The sequence below is a fragment of the Polypterus senegalus genome, chromosome 1 (assembly GCF_016835505.1).
Source record: "Polypterus senegalus isolate Bchr_013 chromosome 1, ASM1683550v1, whole genome shotgun sequence".
Classification (NCBI taxonomy): domain Eukaryota; kingdom Metazoa; phylum Chordata; class Cladistia; order Polypteriformes; family Polypteridae; genus Polypterus; species Polypterus senegalus.
Genome location: NC_053154.1, coordinates 276258106 through 276280604, shown reverse-complemented (window position 1 = coordinate 276280604; position 22499 = coordinate 276258106). Strand labels below are relative to the sequence as shown.

At 36.3% G+C, this 22499-nt stretch overlaps 1 protein-coding gene across 3 annotated transcripts in view; it reads right to left on the bottom strand.

Annotated features, from left to right (window-relative positions):
• LOC120542463 (ligand-dependent corepressor-like) overlaps positions 1–22499 on the bottom strand; it is a 271671-nt gene that overhangs the window by 136829 nt on the left and 112343 nt on the right. For 2 of the 3 annotated variants that reach the window (XM_039774963.1, XM_039774981.1), the window contains exon 3: positions 8412–8491. In XM_039774963.1, coding sequence (XP_039630897.1) covers positions 8412–8491 — 80 coding nt within the window. Of the gene's footprint in view, positions 1–8411; positions 8492–9541; positions 9553–22499 lie in introns of those variants that run through there. The other variant, XM_039774972.1, reaches the window with a different exon arrangement.

The following is a 22499-nucleotide window of genomic DNA, read 5'->3' as shown; positions in this document are numbered from 1 at the left end:
CTTTTTACCGTTCATCTAATGAATACACTGAGTATGGCTTTACCAAAACAATCATTGATGGCGAATAAAGTATCCATTATTCGAGTATGTAGATCGGAATATATATATACATATATATATACCAGCGTATCGCAGCGGAGAAGTAGTGTGTTAAAAAGCTAGAAAAGAAAAGGGAACATTTTAAAAATAGCGTAACATGACTGTCAATATACAGTATTTGTTTTGTGAGTGTTACTGAGTGTTGCTGTCATCAAGGATTTGATTATCATTATTTCTTTCAATCAGGTTCGTATTTGTAGGATGTGTTGTGTTCAAGTTACATTCCGTGTTTGTCAATCGTTGTAAAGATGACAGGTTTCATTCATCGATTCGTTTCTTACTGCATCAATAAACAGCTCGTCTTCTTCTTTATCTGAGACCTGACACACTGCATGCACGGTTTTTTTACACTGTCTTCCTTTAGCGGGACATTGACTTTTTCCACCGTGTGCTTTGTTTCCGCAGTAGCTGGATTTATGAATATGCTTATCAGACGCTTCATATTTTTGCTGCCTTTTCAATTGTGTAATTGGTTTTGTTCAGCGCTCTTTGGAACTGTTGCCTTTTATCTCTGCACTCGTCAGTTCCGTGAGCCGCTCGGTGTACATGCATCGAAGGTTCCCAGCTGTGCTGGTGCCATCTCGTGCTATGTCCATGGCTGTATTTAATGTTACCTTAGTCCTGGCACTTAAAACTTTCTCTCGCAGTTTAAGCTGAGTTTGTGTCAAACACCACCCTGACCATCTCATCTTCCTCTCCATAAGCACAGTCCTTAACCCGTGAATATTTAGTGGGAGTTTGCTATTGGATTGCGCTGACGGACGGCCTTATATGGGCAGGCACTAAATTACAAAGCGCCAGCGCAGCCTGTCTATGAACTTAATTTAAAGTGTAGGTTTACATCGTGCTTTGTTTCAGTAGCAGAACTCATGAATATGGTTGTATATGTCACTTTCGCTTCGCTTCTTATTGTTTAGCTGCCTTCTCAATTATATAATGCATGTTTTCTTCAGCGCTTTTTAGGTCTTCCTGGTTTTCTATGTACTGCGTGATTACGTGGGAGGCGTGATGATGTCACACGAAACTCCCCCACGGCGTTGAAGCTCATCTCCATTACAGTAAATGGAAAAACTGCTTCCAGTTATGACCATTCGCGTAGAATTTCGATATAAAACCTGCCCAACTTTTGTAAGGAAGCTGTAAGGAATGAACCTGCCAAATTTCAGCCTTCCACCCACGGGAAGTTGGAGAATTAGTGATGAGTCAGTGAGTGAGGGCTTTGCCTTTTATTAGTATGTATATATATATATATATATATATATATATATATATATATATATATATATATATATATATATATATATATATATATATATATATATATATATATGCCAGCAACACTCATGACAATGACAACACAATTACATTGTCAATCATGTTACATTATTAAAATGTTTCCTTTTCTTTTTCATTACTTCTTTAGCACACTACTTCTCCGCTGCGAAGCGCGGGTATTTTGCTAGTTACATTATATACTGTACTGTATAGGGTATTAAATGTCAATACTTTTGTGATTAGGTTTATGTTATTAGGGATTGAAACATAACACTGCTAACCAATTTGCTTGTCAATCGAACATTGAGATTTTCACTCATGCTCCATATGCGCAAAGCAGACAATTATTCAACTTAAAATTATATATCAAGCGCATCTCTCTTGTTTAAAATTGTTCAAAATGTTTCCAAGGCAAAATCCAACCAGCAAACGCTGCAAACAAGTTCCAGCCTCACTGGGTCACATGCATTGGGCATGCACCAAATTAACATCAATCTGGACCAAAATCTTTAAATGCCTTTCAGACAGCCTTGGTGTCACAATCCCCCCCAATCCACTGACAGCTGTGTTTGAGGTACCTCCAGATGGGCTTAAAGTGGAGGACGACAAACAAACCGTAATTTCCTTTACTACAATATTGGCACATAGACCTACCTTGCTCAAATGGAAGAGTTCTAACTCTTCGATTCTAAGTCAGTTGGTAAATGATGTTATATACCAGGGGTGGGCAAAGTTATTCCTGGAGGGCCGCAGTGGCTGCAAGTTTTTGTTCCAACACAGTTGCTTAATTAGAAAACAATCCTTGGGAATAATTACATTTCATGGCTCGTTAGTGCTTTAACTCTGCTATGTCAAGTCATTCTCATATTATAGATTTTTTTTTCCATTCTAAGGATATCATGCAAATACTTTGAAGTGTAAAACGGATAGGTAATTCTCAATCCTTTTTTCTCTTCCCTTTCCTTCCAAGTATTTTATTAAACCAAATAGTGCACGATAAATACACACAGGTGTAAAGGGTAACAAGCAAAATGGAGAACTGCTGGTTTCTTTTGTCATTTGCATCTTATTGCTAATAAGGAGCAATTGAAAACCGAGAATGCAGCTGTTTAAGACTTAAATAAGCAATAAGGGAGACAACTAAAATGAAGCACAAGTGTTTCTAGACCAATAAGTGCTTCTTATCAAGCAATTCGGTTGGAAAAAACCTGCAGCCACTGCGGCCCTCCAGGAATGAGTTTGCCCACCCCTGTTATATACTATTTGAAACTGGAAAAAATCAAATTCGCACTTAAAGGATTTGTATAAAACATTTTCAAAACCTGGCAGGTTCTAATCAGTAACATTTTAGAATAAGTATTTAAATTGAGGAAGCAGGTTCTCTCCCTTCTAACTCCACTTATCTTTATTCATTTATTAATTTATCTATTTACTTATTTTTATTAGCTTAAAGTTTTACTCTGCTGGCTTAGCTCTCTTTCTTAGGGGTGGAGGTTGATTTGTTTTGAACCTATTTTTTAAAACTTGAATTATTTCCATGGAATGTTATTTGAATTTAATAAAATCAATATTAAAAAAAAAAAAAAAGATTTTAAATAAGACAGGTTCCCAGTAAAATCTTCTCCCATGTTGTTCCAGATCTTCTGCATCTTTAAAATGGCGAAACTGATTCTAATTTGAGTATATTACGCAGGGATAAATGTTAGGGTGTACTTGTGTTTTCCACAAATGCAAAATGTGCATTTATATTTCTTCAATTTATACAACAGACTTTAAAATGTGAATGTGGCGTTATGCTTTAAAATTATATCACCTTTATCTTTCGCATTTAAACAAAGATCAAACCATGATATGCCCATATATCTTAAGAAAAAAAAAAAAAAGTTAAAGTTTCTCACGACTATACTGGAAGTCCTACAGAAGAGTTGCACAGAGATAAAAGCCTATCCCAGCAGCACAAAGCAGAAAATGAGCACCACTCTATTACTTGATATATTTATCCCTGTGCTATGTTCACTGAAACCATATTAACACTAAAACTACCAAAGCTTACAAAAAAAAAAAAAACTCATAAATCCACCTTAAATCCAGTTGCACCTCCCTGTGTCAATAAGCCAAAGCAGCAAGCAGCCTACTATCCCATCCTCCCAGAGCCGCAAAAAATTGCAAAAAAACTATAATGCAAACACATCTATTTGTGAAATTGGATGGAAAATCCACTTAGACACGCAAAAACGCTCAAGCTCAACAAAGACCATGAATGTGCTCAGGATTGAAATGTAACCATGCTAACCAATTTGCTTGTCAATTTCAATAATGTTTGCTATGTAACTAATTTGTATTGTAATATTTTTATAACAGCAGCAAGTGTTAATATGTATATTATAATACATATTAGTAGAAAAGAATTACAGAATAAACAATATCAGCACAAGCGTGCAAACTATTGTACCCTCTGTTGATGTAAGCCAAGATGTTGCTGTCCGATACATATGATATTTAGGAAGAGGATAGAATATTGTTGTGCATATTTCACACAGTAATCAGTGTGGGGTTACTATCATATACAGATTTTAATTTTTTAAATTTTATCTTGTAATGCTTACATGAAATTTCTAATTTCTCCCAGGAGACCAATAAAGTTCAATCCATTCTATTTAGTGAAAGCCAAAATTAAATTAAATATTATTGCTGTTTTTATTTTCTACTAAAGAAAATTACTTTTACTCAGAATTTTCTCTATGTAGTTAAAAAGTGAACACTGTTAATATGATATGCAACAATTTAAAATAAATTGTCATTAAAAGTCTAAACTGTAAGCAACTTAAATTCTCTAACAAGAAACGACTGCTGTTGAGCCTTAACAGATTCTCTTTTAGAGGACAAATGCTCCATATGCAATCTGAAGATTTCACTGTTCCACCTGGTTGTTTTACTAGCTAGCACAGTGTCATAACTGAAAATTTTGAAACTCTGTAATTTCTACCAGTCTGCTACAGGCAGTGTACATCAAATAAGAAAGCATTGCTGGTGCATTTTGAATGGCTGCATTCTATAGTAGGCGGATATAGTCAAGAGGTTTACTTGTTTAACCAAAACAAGCATCTAAAAAACAGTAGTCCTCTTGGGATCTTCATACATTGCAATCTGTACAGTTTGTAAAGAATGGTGCAGTAAACAAAAACACTTAGTAAGTATCAACTGCATGGGACAAAATATTTTGTGAATGAGACAGAACAAAGACAAAACAATTGAGCAAATTCACTTAAGCTAAGAGAAAGGCCACCTGAACAAAAACTCTCTAACACTGGAGAGCACAGAGGCACAAGACCATGCATTTTTTTCATTCCTCTCAACAAAGAACAAGTTGACTAAGGCTAAAATTAAGTGGTTGGAGTATAATACTATGGAAAACATTTTCTTGTAAGATATTAGGCTTCTCAAAAACAATTGAATATTATTGAAATTATACAACTAATCATTGTTGCAAACCATGTGAATTTGTTTATGGCTACATTCTATTTTTCTTAAATGGATATTTGTCAGAAAGACAATACACCCATTTTTCACAATTTCTTAATTACATTTTTTAGTTCATCAATTAAATAACTGTACATTAATATCTGTAGAAAAGTGCCACTGCTTTAGTTTGTTTGCTGTCAAAGTTGTACTTAATATTTTATTACTTCAAAAATCAACAAAATATGTGATTTGGCCATGGGGGTTGAAACTTTTGCATGGAATGGTATACTTTTTTAGTTTTTTGGATAGTATTTTGTTAACTATTCTAAGGAGACATGCAAGAAACAAGTTCACTGTCCTATGTACCCATGACAATAAACATGGCTTGGAGAATTTGCCAAAGTGCTTCTGCAGACCTTGGCCATTTCTACTGCTTCTGCCTGTCTATATAATCCAAAACATTCTTGATGTTGTTAAGATTGGGGTTTGGGCTATAAAGTCTGTTGCAGAACTCCCAGCTGTTTTTGCTGAAGACAGACTTTTTGACTTTAGCCATAAGAATAAAGTTGGGACTAATCAGATGACTCCCAAATGGCATTGAGAGGCAGCACTGAGAACTCCATTAAATTCTGACCAGAACACCAACCCAAACCTGCAGAGAACGGCTCTCATTCTTCACTTCTGTCAGCTGACACTCATCTATGCAGCATTCTAAATCTGCTCAATGGTTCAAATTGATTCATGTTTTGGACAAAAAATTTGGTGCATCTCTCCAATGAAGCACTCATTTTTCATGGCTGACCTATTAATTTCTGATCACCAAGCTCGCTCATTTCCTTGATACTTATTCAGAAAGGATTCAACATTGCCTCTTGAAACTCTCGACACAAAGGTTCTACTCAAGAGACCTTGCTGATGCAGGATAACCACATTGGGTCTTGCTGCTATGCTCATTCTGTCCATTTGTGTAGTAATTATTTTAAAGTTAAACCGTCAATTTCTAACATAAACCCAACCTGCACAGGGCTACATACCTACAAAGTAATTCAAGTGTTATTTAAAAAGTGGTGTGTTACTTGAAATTTTACTTTTTTTTTCTTTTAACAAGATCCAGAAAGTTACTTTTTTTTTTTAAATTATTGTTTAGAAATGTGAAAATTGTTCTTTTCTACTGACACACTAATGCTGAGGTCAACAATAAACTTCAGACTTAAAATTTGTCTGAACAATTTGAGGTGCATGAGATGTGCACAGTATTGTATATACAGAAGTACATTTTCTTCAAAAAAATGAAACAATCACGCTTATGGCCTTGCACAAAACAGCAACATGTCTGATCAAACAGGATTTATGTAAACATTATAAAAGAAAGTAGAAGCAGGCCTTCCAAATTGTGCTGTTATAATTGAAATCTATATCTTTAACACTTAAATTTATTTTGCCCAAAAAGATGTTGAATTGACTGTTTAAAAAAACATCACTGCAATTTAATATTCTGAAATCTTTAATTTCAAGAAACAATTAAACTTATTTATGTAAATTTAATAACTTCAACCCTATATATCCAATTTTAGTAAAGTTATATTAGCATTAACAAAAGCATTCACATAATTTTAAAACAGTATAATAATGCAAAATGTATAAAAAAAAAAAGGTATAAGTTAGTTTACTAAAATTCACAATCTCAACAGGAAACCAATGTTTTCAGCTTTTTTGAGTGAACGGGGAAAAAATCATGTGCTCTTCAACCAAAGTCTTTATACAGGGTGGGCCATTTATATGGATACACCTTAATAAAATGGGAATGGTTGGTGATATTAACTTCCTGTTTGTGGCACATTAGTATATGTGAGGGGGAAAACTTTTCAAGATGGATGGTGACCATGGTGGCCATTTTGAAGTTGGCCATTTTGGATCCAACTTTTGTTTTTTCAATAGGAAGAGGGTCATGTGACACATCAAACTTATTGGGAATTTCACATTAACGTAACTTTATTCTTTCATGAGTTATTTCCAAGTTTCTCCTTGTTTACAGCCATTGACATGTCGCAGAGGTTAACACGTGAGGAGTGGATAGAAATTGTGTTGATGTCTGGTGAACGCAGTAACCGGGTCATTGCAGCAGATTTCAATGCAAGACACCCTACGAGACCACCCATCTCCCATGCTACAGTTAGTAAACTGCTTGCTAAGTTTCGTGAAACTGGTTCAGTGTTGGATTTGCCAAAATGTGGACGCATGAAAACTGTCATTAATGAAGAAACATCAGTGGCTGTCCTAGCTTCATTCAGCAAGAGCCCACAGCGTAGCACTCGCCGCATGTCACTGGAGAGAGGCATTAGTCAAACATCCCTTCGGCGGATATTAGCTACTCACAAATGGCACCCTTACAAACTCTAGCTACTGCAGCATCTCAACGAGGATGACCCAGATTGGCGCACTGAATTTGCAGAATGGGCAAAACAAAAATTGGAACAGGACCCTCAGTTTACGAGAAGATTTTGTTCAGTGATGAGGCAAACTTTTATGTGAATGGTGAAGTTAACAAACAAAACCACCGCTATTGGTCTGACACTAACCCACATTGGATAGATCCCTCCAAGACTGCTGGAACAAAAAAATTTATGGTATGGTGTGGTATATGGGTTACAAAAATAGTGGGGCCATTCTTCATCAATGGAAACCTCAAGGTCACTGGATATGCGAAATTGCTACATGATGATGCGTTTCCCTCTTTATGCATTAAAGCTGGCACGTTCCCCGAGTTTTTCCAGAAAAATGGTGCACCACCACATTATGGGTGTCAGGTCCGAGCATTCCTAGATGAACAGTTTCCTGGAAAGTGGATTGGTCGTCGTGGGCCAGTTGAATGGCCCCAAGGTCTCCGATCTGACCCCCTTAGACTTTTATCTTTGGGGTCATCTGAAGGCAATTGTCTATGCTGTGAAGATACGAGATGTGCAGCACCTGAAACTACGGATACTGGAAGCCTGTGCTAGCATTTCTCCTGCGGTGTTGCTATCAGTGTGTGAAGAGTGAGAGAAGAGGGTTGCATTGACAATCCAACACAATGGGCAGCACATTGAACACATTTTATAAGTGGTCAGAAACTTGTAAATAACTCATGAAAGAATAAAGTTATGTTAAAACCAAGCATACCATTGTTTTTCCTGTGAAATTCCCAATAAGTTTGATGTGTCACATGACCCTCTTCCTATTGAAAAAACAAAAGTTGGATCCAAAATGGCCGACTTCAAAATGGCCACCATGGTCACCACCCATCTTGAAAAGTTTTCCCCCTTGCATATACTAATGTGCCACAAACAGGAAGTTAATATCACCAACCATTCCCATTTTATTAAGGTGAATCCATATAAATGGCCCACCCTGTACAGTATATAACCACAAATTGAGTCAGGGAGCCAGGGAAACAAACAAACAAAAAAGATAAGCACCATCTTAACCAAAAATTGAATCAGATCAAAAAAGAAAGATATGGCTCTGCCGTATAATCAACCATACAGTATAGATTATGCATTCCACTGAAACTTTGTACAAGTTTAGAAAAAACATACCTTTACTTTTTCACGTCTTAGGCAGCAGAAGAGGCAATTTTCATCAAAGGACCAATCAGAAACTCCTTCAGGCTCACAATCTATGATAAATTAGGGAATACAAGTTTTACTACACAAGCTACTGGCCTAACAAAATTCCCAGAATAACTTAGAATACTCTAACAACAGTTTTTACATAGCATCCAAAATATGGAATGATCTGCCTGATCTCACAATTTAAATCAAAGTTTAAAAGCATTAGTGATGAGAGTCATATTGCAAAAAAAAAATTATGTGTATAAGGCAATTTAAGTTGGGCTTGTATTTGAAATGTTTTTTTAGTTGCATATCAGTTTTACATTTGAAGTTCCCAAACTTTCACTCACAGACAAGTCTGGAGTAGTGGTGGACAATATGGGCAAAAACTCTTGATATTTGCTGGCATTTTGATAGTAATTTCACAATAATTGTCACTCAAGCTGTTGCTTAATGGCTGTTAACATGTGCAATTAACACTTTAAAAATGTCTGTGATTAAAATTTTTATTGCAACCCCTAAATGCAGTAAATTAATCCAGTTAGTAAGACCATGTTTCACACGTTGGTAAAGAAGCAGCTCCAAATGGATTCAAGTCTATTAAAAGTAGAAACGGATAAATGGTGCTTGATCATTTTCTATATTTGTTGATAATCTTCATCCACACACACCAGGAAGTTCAGCAGCAAATAAAACGTGAATCCTCAAGTACCATAATACTTTATAAACGGGAGCAAAACAACTAAATTACAGTAAACTTAGAAAAGTAGATTCTGAAAAAGTCGTTTGAGATCAGCTTATTTATAAATCGCCATTCTAGTGGGGCGAAAAATTTTCCAGGCTCAGTTTATCAGTCGATTGATTGGTGCATAACTAAATAAAACTGGTCTGATTAGAATGTAAAAGTTTAACAATGAAAAGCTAGCATTTCTCTCAGTAATTTCACATCTATATTTGTCAAATACAGGGGACTGGAAATTAGAACAATCAGTGGAGTCCTTAACCTGATTTGATAAAAGCGAGTTTATGGAGGGGTGAAACTGTGAAGAAGTTAAAGTGGAGGAAAGCATCTGGAATAAAGGCTGAGCTGGCTGAGGCCAAAAGTTTAACAGTACCTCTGCATGGAATCCACCTGATTCTGGGGACTTTCCTTTAGAAAAGGATTTGAGAGCATCAGCGAGTTCCCTGATAGTGATAGGAGCTTCCAGTAGCAAAGTATCAGCCAGAGAAAGTTTAGGTATAGCCAATAAGGAAAAAAAAAAAAAAGGAGTCCAGTGCATTTGAAGATTGGAAGGTCCAGCCAAGAAAAGATCTTTATAGAAGTCTACACAATGATCAATAATTTAGAAAGGGTTTTTGGGAATAGCTCCATATTTTGATTCGATATCTGAAATAGAAGAGGAAGAATCACATTATTACACTAACAGTTTACTTGGCTTCACTCCATAAGTATAATATCATGCCCGAGTACAATATAACTGAAACTCAACTTTACATAAAAGAAGCCAACAGAGCTTTTCTCTAGTCTAAGAAATGCAAGCTTCGAGTGCTGGGTACAAGTCTGCCTTCTTACTGCCTGCCGTTTGCTTCGCTCACTATTCACATCTTGACGAATTCATTACTAGCTGACCTGTATTCACTCTGATCCATGTCAGAACAGCAAGCCAAAAAGGCAGTCACAAAAATGAAAATAAATTCTTACGAGACACACTCGTAGTCACTGCGGTTCGTTACACAATTATTAATATTTTTACTTTTTTTGATGCATCTGCAAAGCATTTAGCGCAGTTGACACTGTTGCGCTGGTCTCAATTTGTAGTGTTCAGATGGTGTCATGCACTATGTATTGTGATGTATTTTGCTGCTGCAAGAACTATGAGGAATGGGAAGCAGGGTTGGGGTTGAGCCCAGGGGGAAATATTTTTGTAAGGGTACAAGATAGTTGAGTAACAGCAGTGAGGTATAGAGCTCTCATGCTCAACAGGCTGAGCGGTTTAAGACTTGGTCACCCAGTAGAATTTTTGTTTTGCTGTTGGGTATTTGTTCTTGCTACAGTAATCATAATAAAAGAATTTAAAAAGGACATACAAATGTACATAAAATGGGCAGAATAATTACCTCAAGTATGAGTATATTCAAATATTTACTTATTATTTTTAATTTGAATATTCAAACCTAATGTTTGGCTAATCTGACATCCCTATACCTACATATGCTCATATTTTGAAAAAGGCAAAATTTAGCTAACAGCCTACTTGCAAGTTCCACCATCAGCACAAAATGTATTGTCTTCATCCATCTCTCAGTGAACCTAAGATATTAATTTTCTATGATTTTCAAACTAAAATCAAGAAGTTGCTTCTGTAAGAAGATGCACAAGTATTGCTTACAAAGTGTTTTGAAAAAGCTAAAGGCACATCCCTATATTTAAAGTGTGATTCTTGCATAACATGCTACAACTGTTTAATTGCAAAATAAATGATTCACAATACTGGGTCGCTTTTGAGAAGTCCTCATGTAACATGCAACAGGATTCACATCAACAGTTATCAAAAAAAAAAAGCAGAGGGGAAGAAGAGCCAATAGAAAAAAAGAAAAAAAAACTTCCATGGAAGTGATGCATTAGATGGGAGCAAAGAAAAGACCCCACTTCCCAAACCACAAAAACCATGGTCCAGTGAACCCCCATATCCCATTAAGTTTCACACAAAACCCCCAAGTGGGGAAAAAAATGAAAACAACATCCTTGAGCATAAAGAAAAAAATTCCACAATCCAGAAGTGACACAGCTAGCACCAGTCAGAACCGGAAAACTGCGTGTGGAAAAAACTATTGGGGAAGACAAACCTAGCCTCCACACCTGCCACTGAGAAAGGCAATATGGCAAGCGAAGAAGTAAACGGGTGAAGTATAAAATGAAAAGGCAAAAATTAAGGAGCAGTGGCAAAACAGGATAAAACTCTAGTGTGGGACATCCTGAGGATTAAACATGCAAAAAAATTAACCGAATAAAGGTATTACTTAGAGAAAGACATTGTAAATTAATCAGAAAGGCCATGTCCCTGTTGAAATAAATTCACTAATTGCCTCCAGAGCTCTCACAGGATCATCAAACAGTGGTTGAGTTTCAGAATGAAACAGCCGCATTTTTGCAGGGAAAAGAAGAAATACCAAGCCTCACTGGCTCTTTAAAAACTGGATACACTGCCTTTTGGGGTTGCATGGTCTGTACTCTTAAATGACAAAAGAAATTTTCACCCCTTAATGAGCACTTTTTGGAACTTCCTAGCACTCTGTGCATCATAAAAGTTTCAAAATAATGGTTCAAAGGCTATCCCAGTTGTTCTTCCCTGTGTGCCGAGTTCTCAAACTCAGGGTTTGAAGTTCAGCAAGCCTGTAAACTACATTTGTCATTGAACCATGAGGAACTTACGCAATTTCCCTTTCTCAGCACCTTTAGAGACCCCCATAATTCTAATGTCTTCTGCCCTTGTTCTTCCCTGCTGTTCAGTCAGCTTACTCCAAAGATATTAAACCTCAGCGTGTACTGATTTAAATATGCTCTCAGCATAATGTCTGACCATGCAAGTCTGAAACAATGAGAAGGTGCCCAGGTTTAAGTGCTCACCTTACAAACCAAGCATTCAGCGCTCAAAAGGTTTTGAAAAGCAGTACTCAGGCTTATGTGGAGTGTGTGGAGTTAGTCTTTAACAAAATGTTTCAACCTGTCAATAAACCACCATTCAGAAAGCTACCTGAACTTGAGGTATTCTCCACTGGGCACACACGATAGAAGACTGACTGTATATTGCAATCAGAATATTCCATGGACACAAATAAAAATAAGCAAAATTAATTAAGAAACTGAACAGATTACAATATGCAAGCTTCTTCGGGCAAGTTGTAAAATATTTTATGAGGAAGTCGGGAGTGGCAGAAATGTATGTAAGTGGTACAGGATATGTATGAGGGAAGTGAGACAGTGGTGAGGTCTGCGGTAGTGATGGATTTTTTATTGGATTATTTGGTGATGGACAGGCTGATGAGGAGATCAGACAGGCCTCAATGTGGACTACAATGTTTGCAGATGACATTGTGATCAGTAATGAGAGTAGGGAATAGGTTGAGGAGGCACAAGAGAGGTGGAGATAGAGTGGGTGGAGAAGAGAGTCAGGAGTGATTTGCGAAAGACAGGTACCAACAAGACTGAAAGGGAAGATCTACAAGACGACAGTGAGACTATCTATGTTATATGGGTTGGAGACGGTGGCACTGAAATAAAGATGTGCTGGTATATTAGATGTATTGTCAATCATTTCTTTGTATTTTGACTCTAGCAAACAGGATACTGAACAAACAAAAGTCAAACGTAAGCTGTTGCTGTTACTAAATGTAACGCAAGCAACTTGTTTCAGGACATGAAACAAAAACCATGTTTGGCAATTGTAAGAGTGAGGGGCCAGCAATTTAAAAAAAAAATTAGAAACTGGGGGCACTCACAAACTAAGTGATTTTCCAAATCCATGGTCCTTTACACTTGTATTTAATGAAGACTTTTTTTCTATTGGATTTTAACCTCCACTTCATTTCTGTTTAAAGCGATTGGTTCATAGCGTGCATTGTTGCAATGTTACTTTTTTTGGTGGTTTATTAAATTACAGATTTTTCAAATGTTCATTTTTTTCCCTGTGCTTAAAACTCATTAAAAAAGTGTTTTTAACGAGTGGTTCATAGCGCTATAGCGCAAACTCTTGCAATGTTAGTTTTCTCTGTTGTTTAATGTTTTCTGTGTTATTCAATGTTTTTACATTTAATTTACGATTACCCTGTTCATTCTATGCTATAATTAACTATATTTGTTCTTAAAAATCTTTAAAAAATATATATTTACATACAGTTCTTATGGTCTGGAACGGATTAATTGTATTTACATACAATCCTATGGGAGAAATTACTACGGGTGACAACGAAATCGGGTTACGACCAGAGTTTTGGAACGGATTACGGTCGTGACCCGAGGTTCCACTGTACCTGGTTAGGTCTGCGGGCGGTAGAAGAACTGCTGCGGGCTCTGTATGGTGCTGTGCAGCTTCTGTGAGACTCAATCTCAGGCTGTGTGCTCAATTAATGAGCTGATGCCTCAATTAATGTACAGTAATTTTATTGGTATTTATTTTAATTATTGAAACTTACCAGTAGCTGTTGCATTTCCCACCCTAGGCTTATACTCGAGTCAGTAAGTTTTCCAGTTTTTTTAGGTAAAATAAGGTACCTCGGCTTATATTCGGGTCGGCTTATACTCAAGTATATATGGTACATAGGTTTAGTTTGCATTTCAAAAACATTTAAAGTCTTACATAAAGTTTAAATCGCGCATTGTGCAGTTTGTTAGAATATAAACAAAAAAGTCTTAGATATACAGTATTGTGCAAAAGTTTTAGGCAGGTGTGTAAAAATGTTGTAAACAAAGAATGGTTTCAGAAATATAAATAATGATTGTTTATTTTTATCAGTTTACAAAATGCAAAGTGAGCGAACAAAAGAAAAATGTAAATCAAATCAATATTTGGTGTTACTACCTTTTGCCTTCAAACCAGCATCAATTCTTATAGGTACACTTGCACAAAGTCAGGGATTTTGTAGGATTATAGTCAGTATGATCAACCAGATAGATAGATAGATAGATAGATAGATAGATAGATAGATAGATAGATAGATAGATAGATAGATAGATAGATAGATAGATAGATAGATAGATAGATAGATAGATAGATAGATAGATAGATAGATAGATAGATAGATAGATAGATAGATAGATAGATAGATAGATAGATAGATAGATAGATACTTTATTAATTATGCCAAACAGGTGCTAATGATCATCAATGTCACATGTAGGTTGAAACACAGTCATTAAATGAAACAGAAACAACTGTGTAGGAGGCTTAAAACTGGGTGAGGAAGAGCCAAACTCTGCTACCAAGGTGAGGTTGTGGAAGACAGTTTCATGTCATGGCAAGATTGAGCACCACAACAAGACACAAGGTAGTTAGTTATACTGCATCAGCAAGGTCTCTCCCAGACAAAGATTTCAAAGCAGACTGGGGTTTCAAGATGTGCTGTTCAAGCTCTTTTGAAGAAGCACAAAGAAACGGGCAACGTTGAGGATCGTAGACGCAGTGGTCGGCCAAGGAAACTTAGTGATTAGATTATTACCCTTCGAAATCGGAAGATGTCCAGCAGTGCCATCAGCTCAGAACTGGCAGAAACCAGTGGGACCCAGATACACCCATCTACTGTCTGGAGAGGTCTGGCCAGAAGTGGTCTTCATGGAAGAGTTGCAGCCAAAAAGCCATACCTCCAACGTGGAAACAAGGCCAAGCGACTCAAGTATGCATGAAAACATAGGAACTGGGGTGCAGAAAAATGGCAGCAGGTGCTCGGGACCGATGAGTCAAAACTTGAAATATATGGCTGTAAGCAGAAGGCAGTTTGTTCGTCGAAGGGCTGGAGAACAGTACAATAATGAGTGTCTGCAAGCAACAGTGAAGCATGGTGGAGGTTCCTTGAACATTTGGGGCTGCATTTCTGCAAATAGAGTTGGAGATTTGGTCAGGATTAATGGTGTTCTCAATGCTGAGTAATACAGGCCGATACTTATCCATCATGCAATACCATCAGGGAGGCGTATGATTGGGCCCAAATTTATTCTGCAGCAGGACAATGACCCCAAACATACAGCCAAAGTCATTAAGAACTATCTTCAGCGTTAAGAAAGAACAAGATGTCCTGGAAGTGATGGTATGGCCCCCACAGAGCCCTGATCTCAACATCATCGAGTGTGTCTGGGATTACATGAAGAGACAGAAGGATGTGAGGAAGCCTACATCGGCAGATCTGTGGTTAGTTCTCCAAGATGTTTGGAACAACCTACCAGCTGAGTTCCTTCAAAAACTGTGTGCAAGTGTACCTAGAAGAATTGATGCTGTTTTGAAGGCAAAGGGTGGTCACACCAAATATTGATTTGATTTAGATTTCTCATTTGCTCATTCACTGCAATTTGTTGATTGATGAAAATAAATGATAACGCTTCCATTTTGAAAGCATTCTTTGTTTACTGGATTTTTTTCACACCTGCCTAAAACTTTTGCACAGTACTGTACATAACTGTGCAACAGTAAAATCTGCGAGAGTCAGATCTACTATGTATGTTAGTATTTCTCAACTTTTATAGTGTCTTTAAATTTATTTGAGACCCACGAGGGGGTTGGAGTTCAGGTAGTTGTACCCTTGGTGAAATGAGGAAACAAGCATGCATTGTGGGGGACACTATCAATTGCAATCTAGTGGTTGAGGAAAAGCTAGAATGTTCCATAAATGTTAAATAAGTATTCTTATGTCTGAATTTCCATAAAAGTTATTTGAAAGATATTAAAATGAGGCATGTGCAGATTTAGTGATTTTGCATATATAAAACATTATTTCAGCATATCATATAATGCATTTTTATAGATATCCATGAGCCATGACAACTAAGCAATATTTAAAAAATGTATTTTTAAACTAGGGCTATTAAAAAATAATTTCCTGTTATCAATTTAATTGTGTTATATTATATTAATTTGAGGACATACTGCACAGCCCTATCCCAAACCCCTTTATTTTGCTCCTTGACTGAAACTGCATCACCATTTTTTGTTTGATGTTTTTTGGTTAACAAAGTCTTTGATATGATATTTGATGATATTTTTGTATTAGTTGTGTGTTTGTTGCTTTCATTTAAATAAGAAAACAGTATTTTATTTAAGCATTAAGAAACATTAAGAAAAGCTTGCTAATATCTTTTTACAGAGACAGATAACACTTCTAGTTTTAGTTCATTTTTTTTGCAGGTGAAAATTACCATTATTGTCAAAATGCCAGAAAACTATTAATTTATTTATTTGTCCCTATTTCACAGATGGAACATTATAGAGGTAACCTATAGGGTTTTGATTTGAAACTAAGTACAATTCTTTGGATCCATAAAAGGTTAAATCAAACAATCACTGTAAACTTAAACAAATCGATACTTGTTCAGGTCCAACAAACTGTAACATCAACATGGTCAATGTGGTTATAATGATTTCTAGTATTTTTACTATAAAGCTTGATCAGCTGGAAGACTTCCCCAAGAGCTAGTGGCAGTCAGTTTGTCAGCCACTGACACAGTATTGCCATGGAAACTGATGCATAAAGCATAACTATGGCCAAAACATGACAGTCAGCACATATTTACACTGAAAGCTAGTAAAGTCATGAACTGTATGTGCATGCTTACTGCTACTTTAAAAATTAATGTGAATTTAAAAATAATTAAAAAGGGTTAAGAAATCAAAGATGTGCTAAATGACTGTGCATAGCATCTTTTGTTATTATTCAGTGTATATTATTTAACACTTATGGAAATATTAGTGCCAATAGCCTTATCCACAAAAAAAAAAAGAAAAAAAGGCAATACTTTGTTCTATATTAGTACATTGATCTGCAAAACTAAATCCAATAAAAACAAGGAAAAATTGCACTGAAATGAAATTGCCATTAAGAGGCAAAATATGGCTAAAACCTGCAAATACAAACCCGCAACACATCAAAAATGAGAAACTGCTATAGTGATGCTCCGATCAATCAGCCGCTGATCTAAATCAGCCCATTTTCATAACAAATTACTTGATTGGTGATTGAACAAATTGGCCAATCACAAAAAACTTTCAGACGCTGCTTTTCTACACTTTATGGTAATTTACTTACAGAGCTCTTGTACGCAAGGAATTACACTAGTTGAGCCAGCATTTACACTAGTTGAGCCAGCATTTACACTAAAGAAAGTGGAGTTATAAATGGAGAAAAAGGAATTGGAGAAGTCATCCTATGCAACTACACTAAGGGCAATAAAACCTACTTTAATGAAAACTGACATAATTATATCGTCCTTTAATTAAAACGGACACCATTTGTCTGAGATCTAACAGCAACCTTCTGTTAAGTATAGCTGCATACATTTTCAATTGGAAAAAAGAAAAAGAACTTGAAACTGCCGCTTAGTAAACAATTGGCTTATTAGCTTAACAGCAAATTTGTGCTTTACTTGTAAACTTATTAAACATGTTAGCCTGGGGTCTTCTTGATTAACATCTTATTAACATTTGATACATATGGGGCTTTTTAAGAGAAATAGTACTGTTTACGTGTTTATGTGTGTCATTCAGTATATTTTGTTAAGACACAAGTACTGCATAATTAAAATGGTATTCCATATTTATAATTTCACATCAAGAAATACAAATGTCTAGCTGTAACACTAAAGAAAAAAAACATGTACAGGATACATATGATTGAACTTTAATTACATATATACATTGAGACACGCGAGTAGCTGTCTTGCACCCCAAGAAACAAGGCTGAGTCTCAGTACTTAGCAAAACCAGCTTTATTCAACTTGAAACAGGAACAGCACTGTGACTTATTGTAGAGGGATCTACCACTCTCCGATACATAGACAGAGCAAACGGGCAGGGTCGGAGCCAGGTCAGTGGCCAAGTTATACTGTTCTCTGCATTTATAATGTTCCTTGCATCACCAATCGGCCTTCCACAGACACGGCAATCATACTTCAGCATGTTGTCCCGTTGGGGTGAAGGGGGTCTCAAGAGAGTTCAGAAACCTCACAACATATATTAAAAAATATGTATATATTAGGGGTGTCAGATTTAACGTGATTCATTTTCAAAAAGACATAATGCATTATTTTGCAGCAGTCTATTAGCCAGCGAAAGAGACGTGACAAAGTTGTCTTCTCTTATGATTCTGACACTGTCCAGAAACTGCTCCACAAGCTTTATGATCACAATCTTGGAAAGCTTTTATCCCATGACACTGGGGTTTTTCCCTAAATAAGAAGGGACACTGCATATGTGCTTTGTCTCCAAATCTGTCACAATCTAAAACTTTATGCCAAATTTGACAGGCTTGGTTAAGAAGTACAGTAATCCCTCCTCGATCGCGGGGGTTGCGTTCCAGACCCCCCCGCGATAGGTGAAAATCCGCGAAGTAGAAACCATATGTTTGTATGGTTATTTTGTATATTTTAAGCCCTTATAAACTCTCCCACACTGTTAACATTATTAGAGCCCTCTAGACATGAAATAACACCCTTTAGTCAAATGTTTAAACTGTGCTTCATTACAAGACAGAGATGGCAGTTCTTTCTCACAATTAAAAGAATGCAAACATATCTTATCTTCAAAGGAGCACCGTGAAGAGCAGATAATGTCAGAGAGAGCGCTCGCTAAGAAAAGCAAACAATCAAAAAATCAATACCTGCTTTTAAGTATACAGAAGCACCGCGATAAAGCGGCATTTTGTAGAGGAGCGTCCTATCTTCTAGGCAAACAGCCACTGTGTAAACAGCCCCTCTGCTCACACCCCCTCCGTCAGGCAGAGAATGAGAGAGAGAGAGGAGCAAACAAAACAAGCGCCACGCGGGAAGCATATCTTATAGCATTGAGGAGTTTTAGTTAATATGTAATACATGCTCTGATTGGGTAGCTTCTAAACCATCCGCCAATAGCGTCCCTTGTATGAAATCAACTGGGCAATCAAACTGAGGAAGCATGTAACCTAAATTAAAAGACCCATTGTCCGCAGAAAGCGGCGAATCAGCGACAAATCCGTGATATATATTTAGATGTGCTTACATTTAAAATCCGCGATAGAGTGAAACCGCGAAAGTCAAAGCGCGATATAGCGAGGGATTACTGTATTGCAAGAAAGGACACCGGACCTTGGTTGGAAACAAGTGTTCAACAACAGTAAAATGTTGCTCTGGGTTATAACTCTAAACACAGTTCTCAACAAAACGTTGCCAGATCCCGAGATCCCAGCAAAACTATCGATTTTCACACATCCTGCACGGGTGTCTTTGTTTTCAAAGCACAAATGTCGTATGATACTGTGTAAGCAGTCACGGAGCATCATCTCTGATTGCTGGTACAGCAAATAGTTCTGACCAGACATCAACCACATCACCAACTTTGATCAACACTGCTATTGTAAAAAGAATGGGAGAGGGAGACGCAAGTTCACTGTACCACATGAATGTGACAGAGGATAAAACTGAATAAATAAAAAAAAAACCCCACTAACTTTTACACGTAGCAAAACTTTACACAGGGTGTTACAGATTCAAATCAAATGTATGTTTTTACTATACAACAGTAGTAATAATAGGAACCCGGGTTCGAACTGCAAATCTCTTGATTATGAGGAGGCAGTTTTTACCTCTGCCCCAGCCAAGCAGACATGTCGGCTTCTCTGTCGATTGATAGTTGGGCTTCAGTTTTTAGACATTGCCAGTAACATGTAAATTGAATGATTTCTTTTTCTTCAGTTATATTCTTGAAGAATAGCATGCTGGTTTTGTTATACCTTTTGTGAAAGTATTTATTTGATATTTGGACTTCAGTCTTCACAGATAACATGAAAAGTTTCTGTTTTACTTATGCGCTCAACATTTCTTGCCTCGCATTTACTATCTTCCTAAATTAACCCAGATCGTTGTAGACACAGAACACCTATGAAATTTATGTATTCCAAATAACAATATACTATTTACCCTGTAACAGTATATGTTCCCCAACCCCGACCTGATACAATTTCAGGCACCTCACACCCAGATAAACGGACTTGAGCGGAGAGAACTTCAGCTGTGTCAGTGGGATGGATATGGGGCAGCAGGCTGCCTGCTGCAGTTGATGATTAACACATTTGCAAAACAAAGTCGCTGATGAAGAGGTGCGAAGGAATTTAAGGTGGTCTGGCATACAACTTTTTTGTAAGCTCCAGGGATTCTAGTGTTAAAACTCTCACAGATGGTTCAAAGAACTAAACTGAGTACAGGCAAATTTAAATATCACAGAAATACAATGTCCTTGGTTTTTCATTTAAGATAAAAAAAAATATTAATGATGCCACATTTAAAAACTAACAGTAAGCAGAAAAACTGGAACAGACAACAGCTCATGAATGTACATCTGGAATTACTGTATGTCCGTGAATGAAGCAAAATCTAAACGCATTAACTATTGCTATTTATTGTAAAATGGATTACATTAGACAGAAGATCTCTGAATGTAGTTTAAGATACACATTACCTTTACATTGGACAATCGCATCACATATCTACAATTCATACAACCCAGTCTTTAGGATTTTAGCAACTAAGAAGCTGTACAGTCACATTCACGGGGGACTACTGGACATGACTGAACTACCTTTGTTAAACATGTGATTACCAAGTCATATCTCATGATTAAGCATGATTAAAATGTAATTGTTTAATCACTTGACTATTTGGGGATATTTATGGAATTAAATTTTTTTAACCCATTTATGCTTAAGGAGTTTGTGCATGAAATTCACATATGTTGCGTAGAAAAATATAATGAACAAGAATTTGAAGAGAAAAAAAAATTATTACATTCTATTGTTGAGTTATGTGGCGTTCCAAATTGGAACACTAGGCAAATCCACTTCTTACATTATTCATAACGTATAAAATTACCTGACTGTCGTTCCAATAAATGAACATGAGGCATTAATGGGTTAAATAACTAAAACTGCACTTTTACTTGAGTATTGTTTTCTGAGCCTGCTTTATAACTTTTACTTCAGTAGTTTTAATATAAGCTTTTACTTAAAGAATTTTTTCTCTATGTAGTTATATTTCTTTTTTTGTACTTATTCACTTCTGATAAGTTGCTAGTGCCGTACTAATGCCTTCAAAATGATGCTTACTTTTAAACCTGGGCATAAGCATTAGAGGCACAAGGAAAGCAAAGAAAATGATGTAATCTGTTACAATTAGTACAAAATAAAAATTTAGAATAATAAAGGATTTATATGACTTTATGAAACTCTTTTGGTTTAGTTCTGATTGAATGACACCTTAACATACACGCCAACCATTAGTGTGAAAAATATGCCCTATACCTGATGCTTACCTTATTAAAAAAAAAAGGTAATACCAACAAACACGTTTCCTATCTTACCATAAAGAAAACTGGTAAAAGCATCCAGCTAAGTACTGTACATGCTTCTCTGCATGAGTGCCAGGAGGATTTCAAAAAGAGGCAGAACTTAAAAAAGGCTGTAAAAAGAAATTCTGGATAAGTCTACAATACTACAGTAAATGTTGAACATGATCGGAGAGTGGGGGCTTAATCTTCTACAAGGATAAAAGTTAAATACAAAATCTTCTAGAAGAAAAAATGACAAACATAGCTACAACCACATTCAAGGTAATCAAAAAAGAGAAAAAAAATATTCAAATGAAACTATGTGCTATAAATTCAGTATAATTGCTCATTAATTGTCCCCTTTCAATGTAAGAGGGCATAAGCCATTTTACAGACAGGAATAAGAAACTATAGTGTCCAGATGTGCAAAGCTGGTAAAGATCTATTCTTTAGTACAAAAAGCTATAATTTCTGACAAATAAACCTCAACCACATATTTACTTAAGGTGAACAAACCTTTTAAAATAAGGTACTGACTTTCTCATTAAACAGGGGATTGCATTCACATTTGGGAATAAGGTATATACTTGGAAGAAAAAGAAAATGAAAATAAAAATTACCAAGTTTTTCACTGGGTAAAAAGTCAAAACTCCACCATACCCATCCTTGTAAAAGAAATCACATGCCTCATTCAAAGACATGATCCAAGCCCTGAACCCATAGTATGAATTACCTGGTAAAAATACTTCAGTGAAATAGCTGAACCAAAAATGGAAAATAAAGTTAAGTAAGAGGTACAGTTTTCATTGTAGAGTGCAGAGTTTTACACACATATCACCAATATGCCTAGATCAGTTTGACCATGATGTTGCAACTACTAATTCAGGTGTGAAACTCAATTACATGCTTAAAGAAAAACACTGCTTTATTAGGACAATTTGTGCATCTAAAATATTTTCCACTGCATCTTAATTATAAGTTGTCGCTCTATTACACAGAGAACTCTTCTGTCCTATTA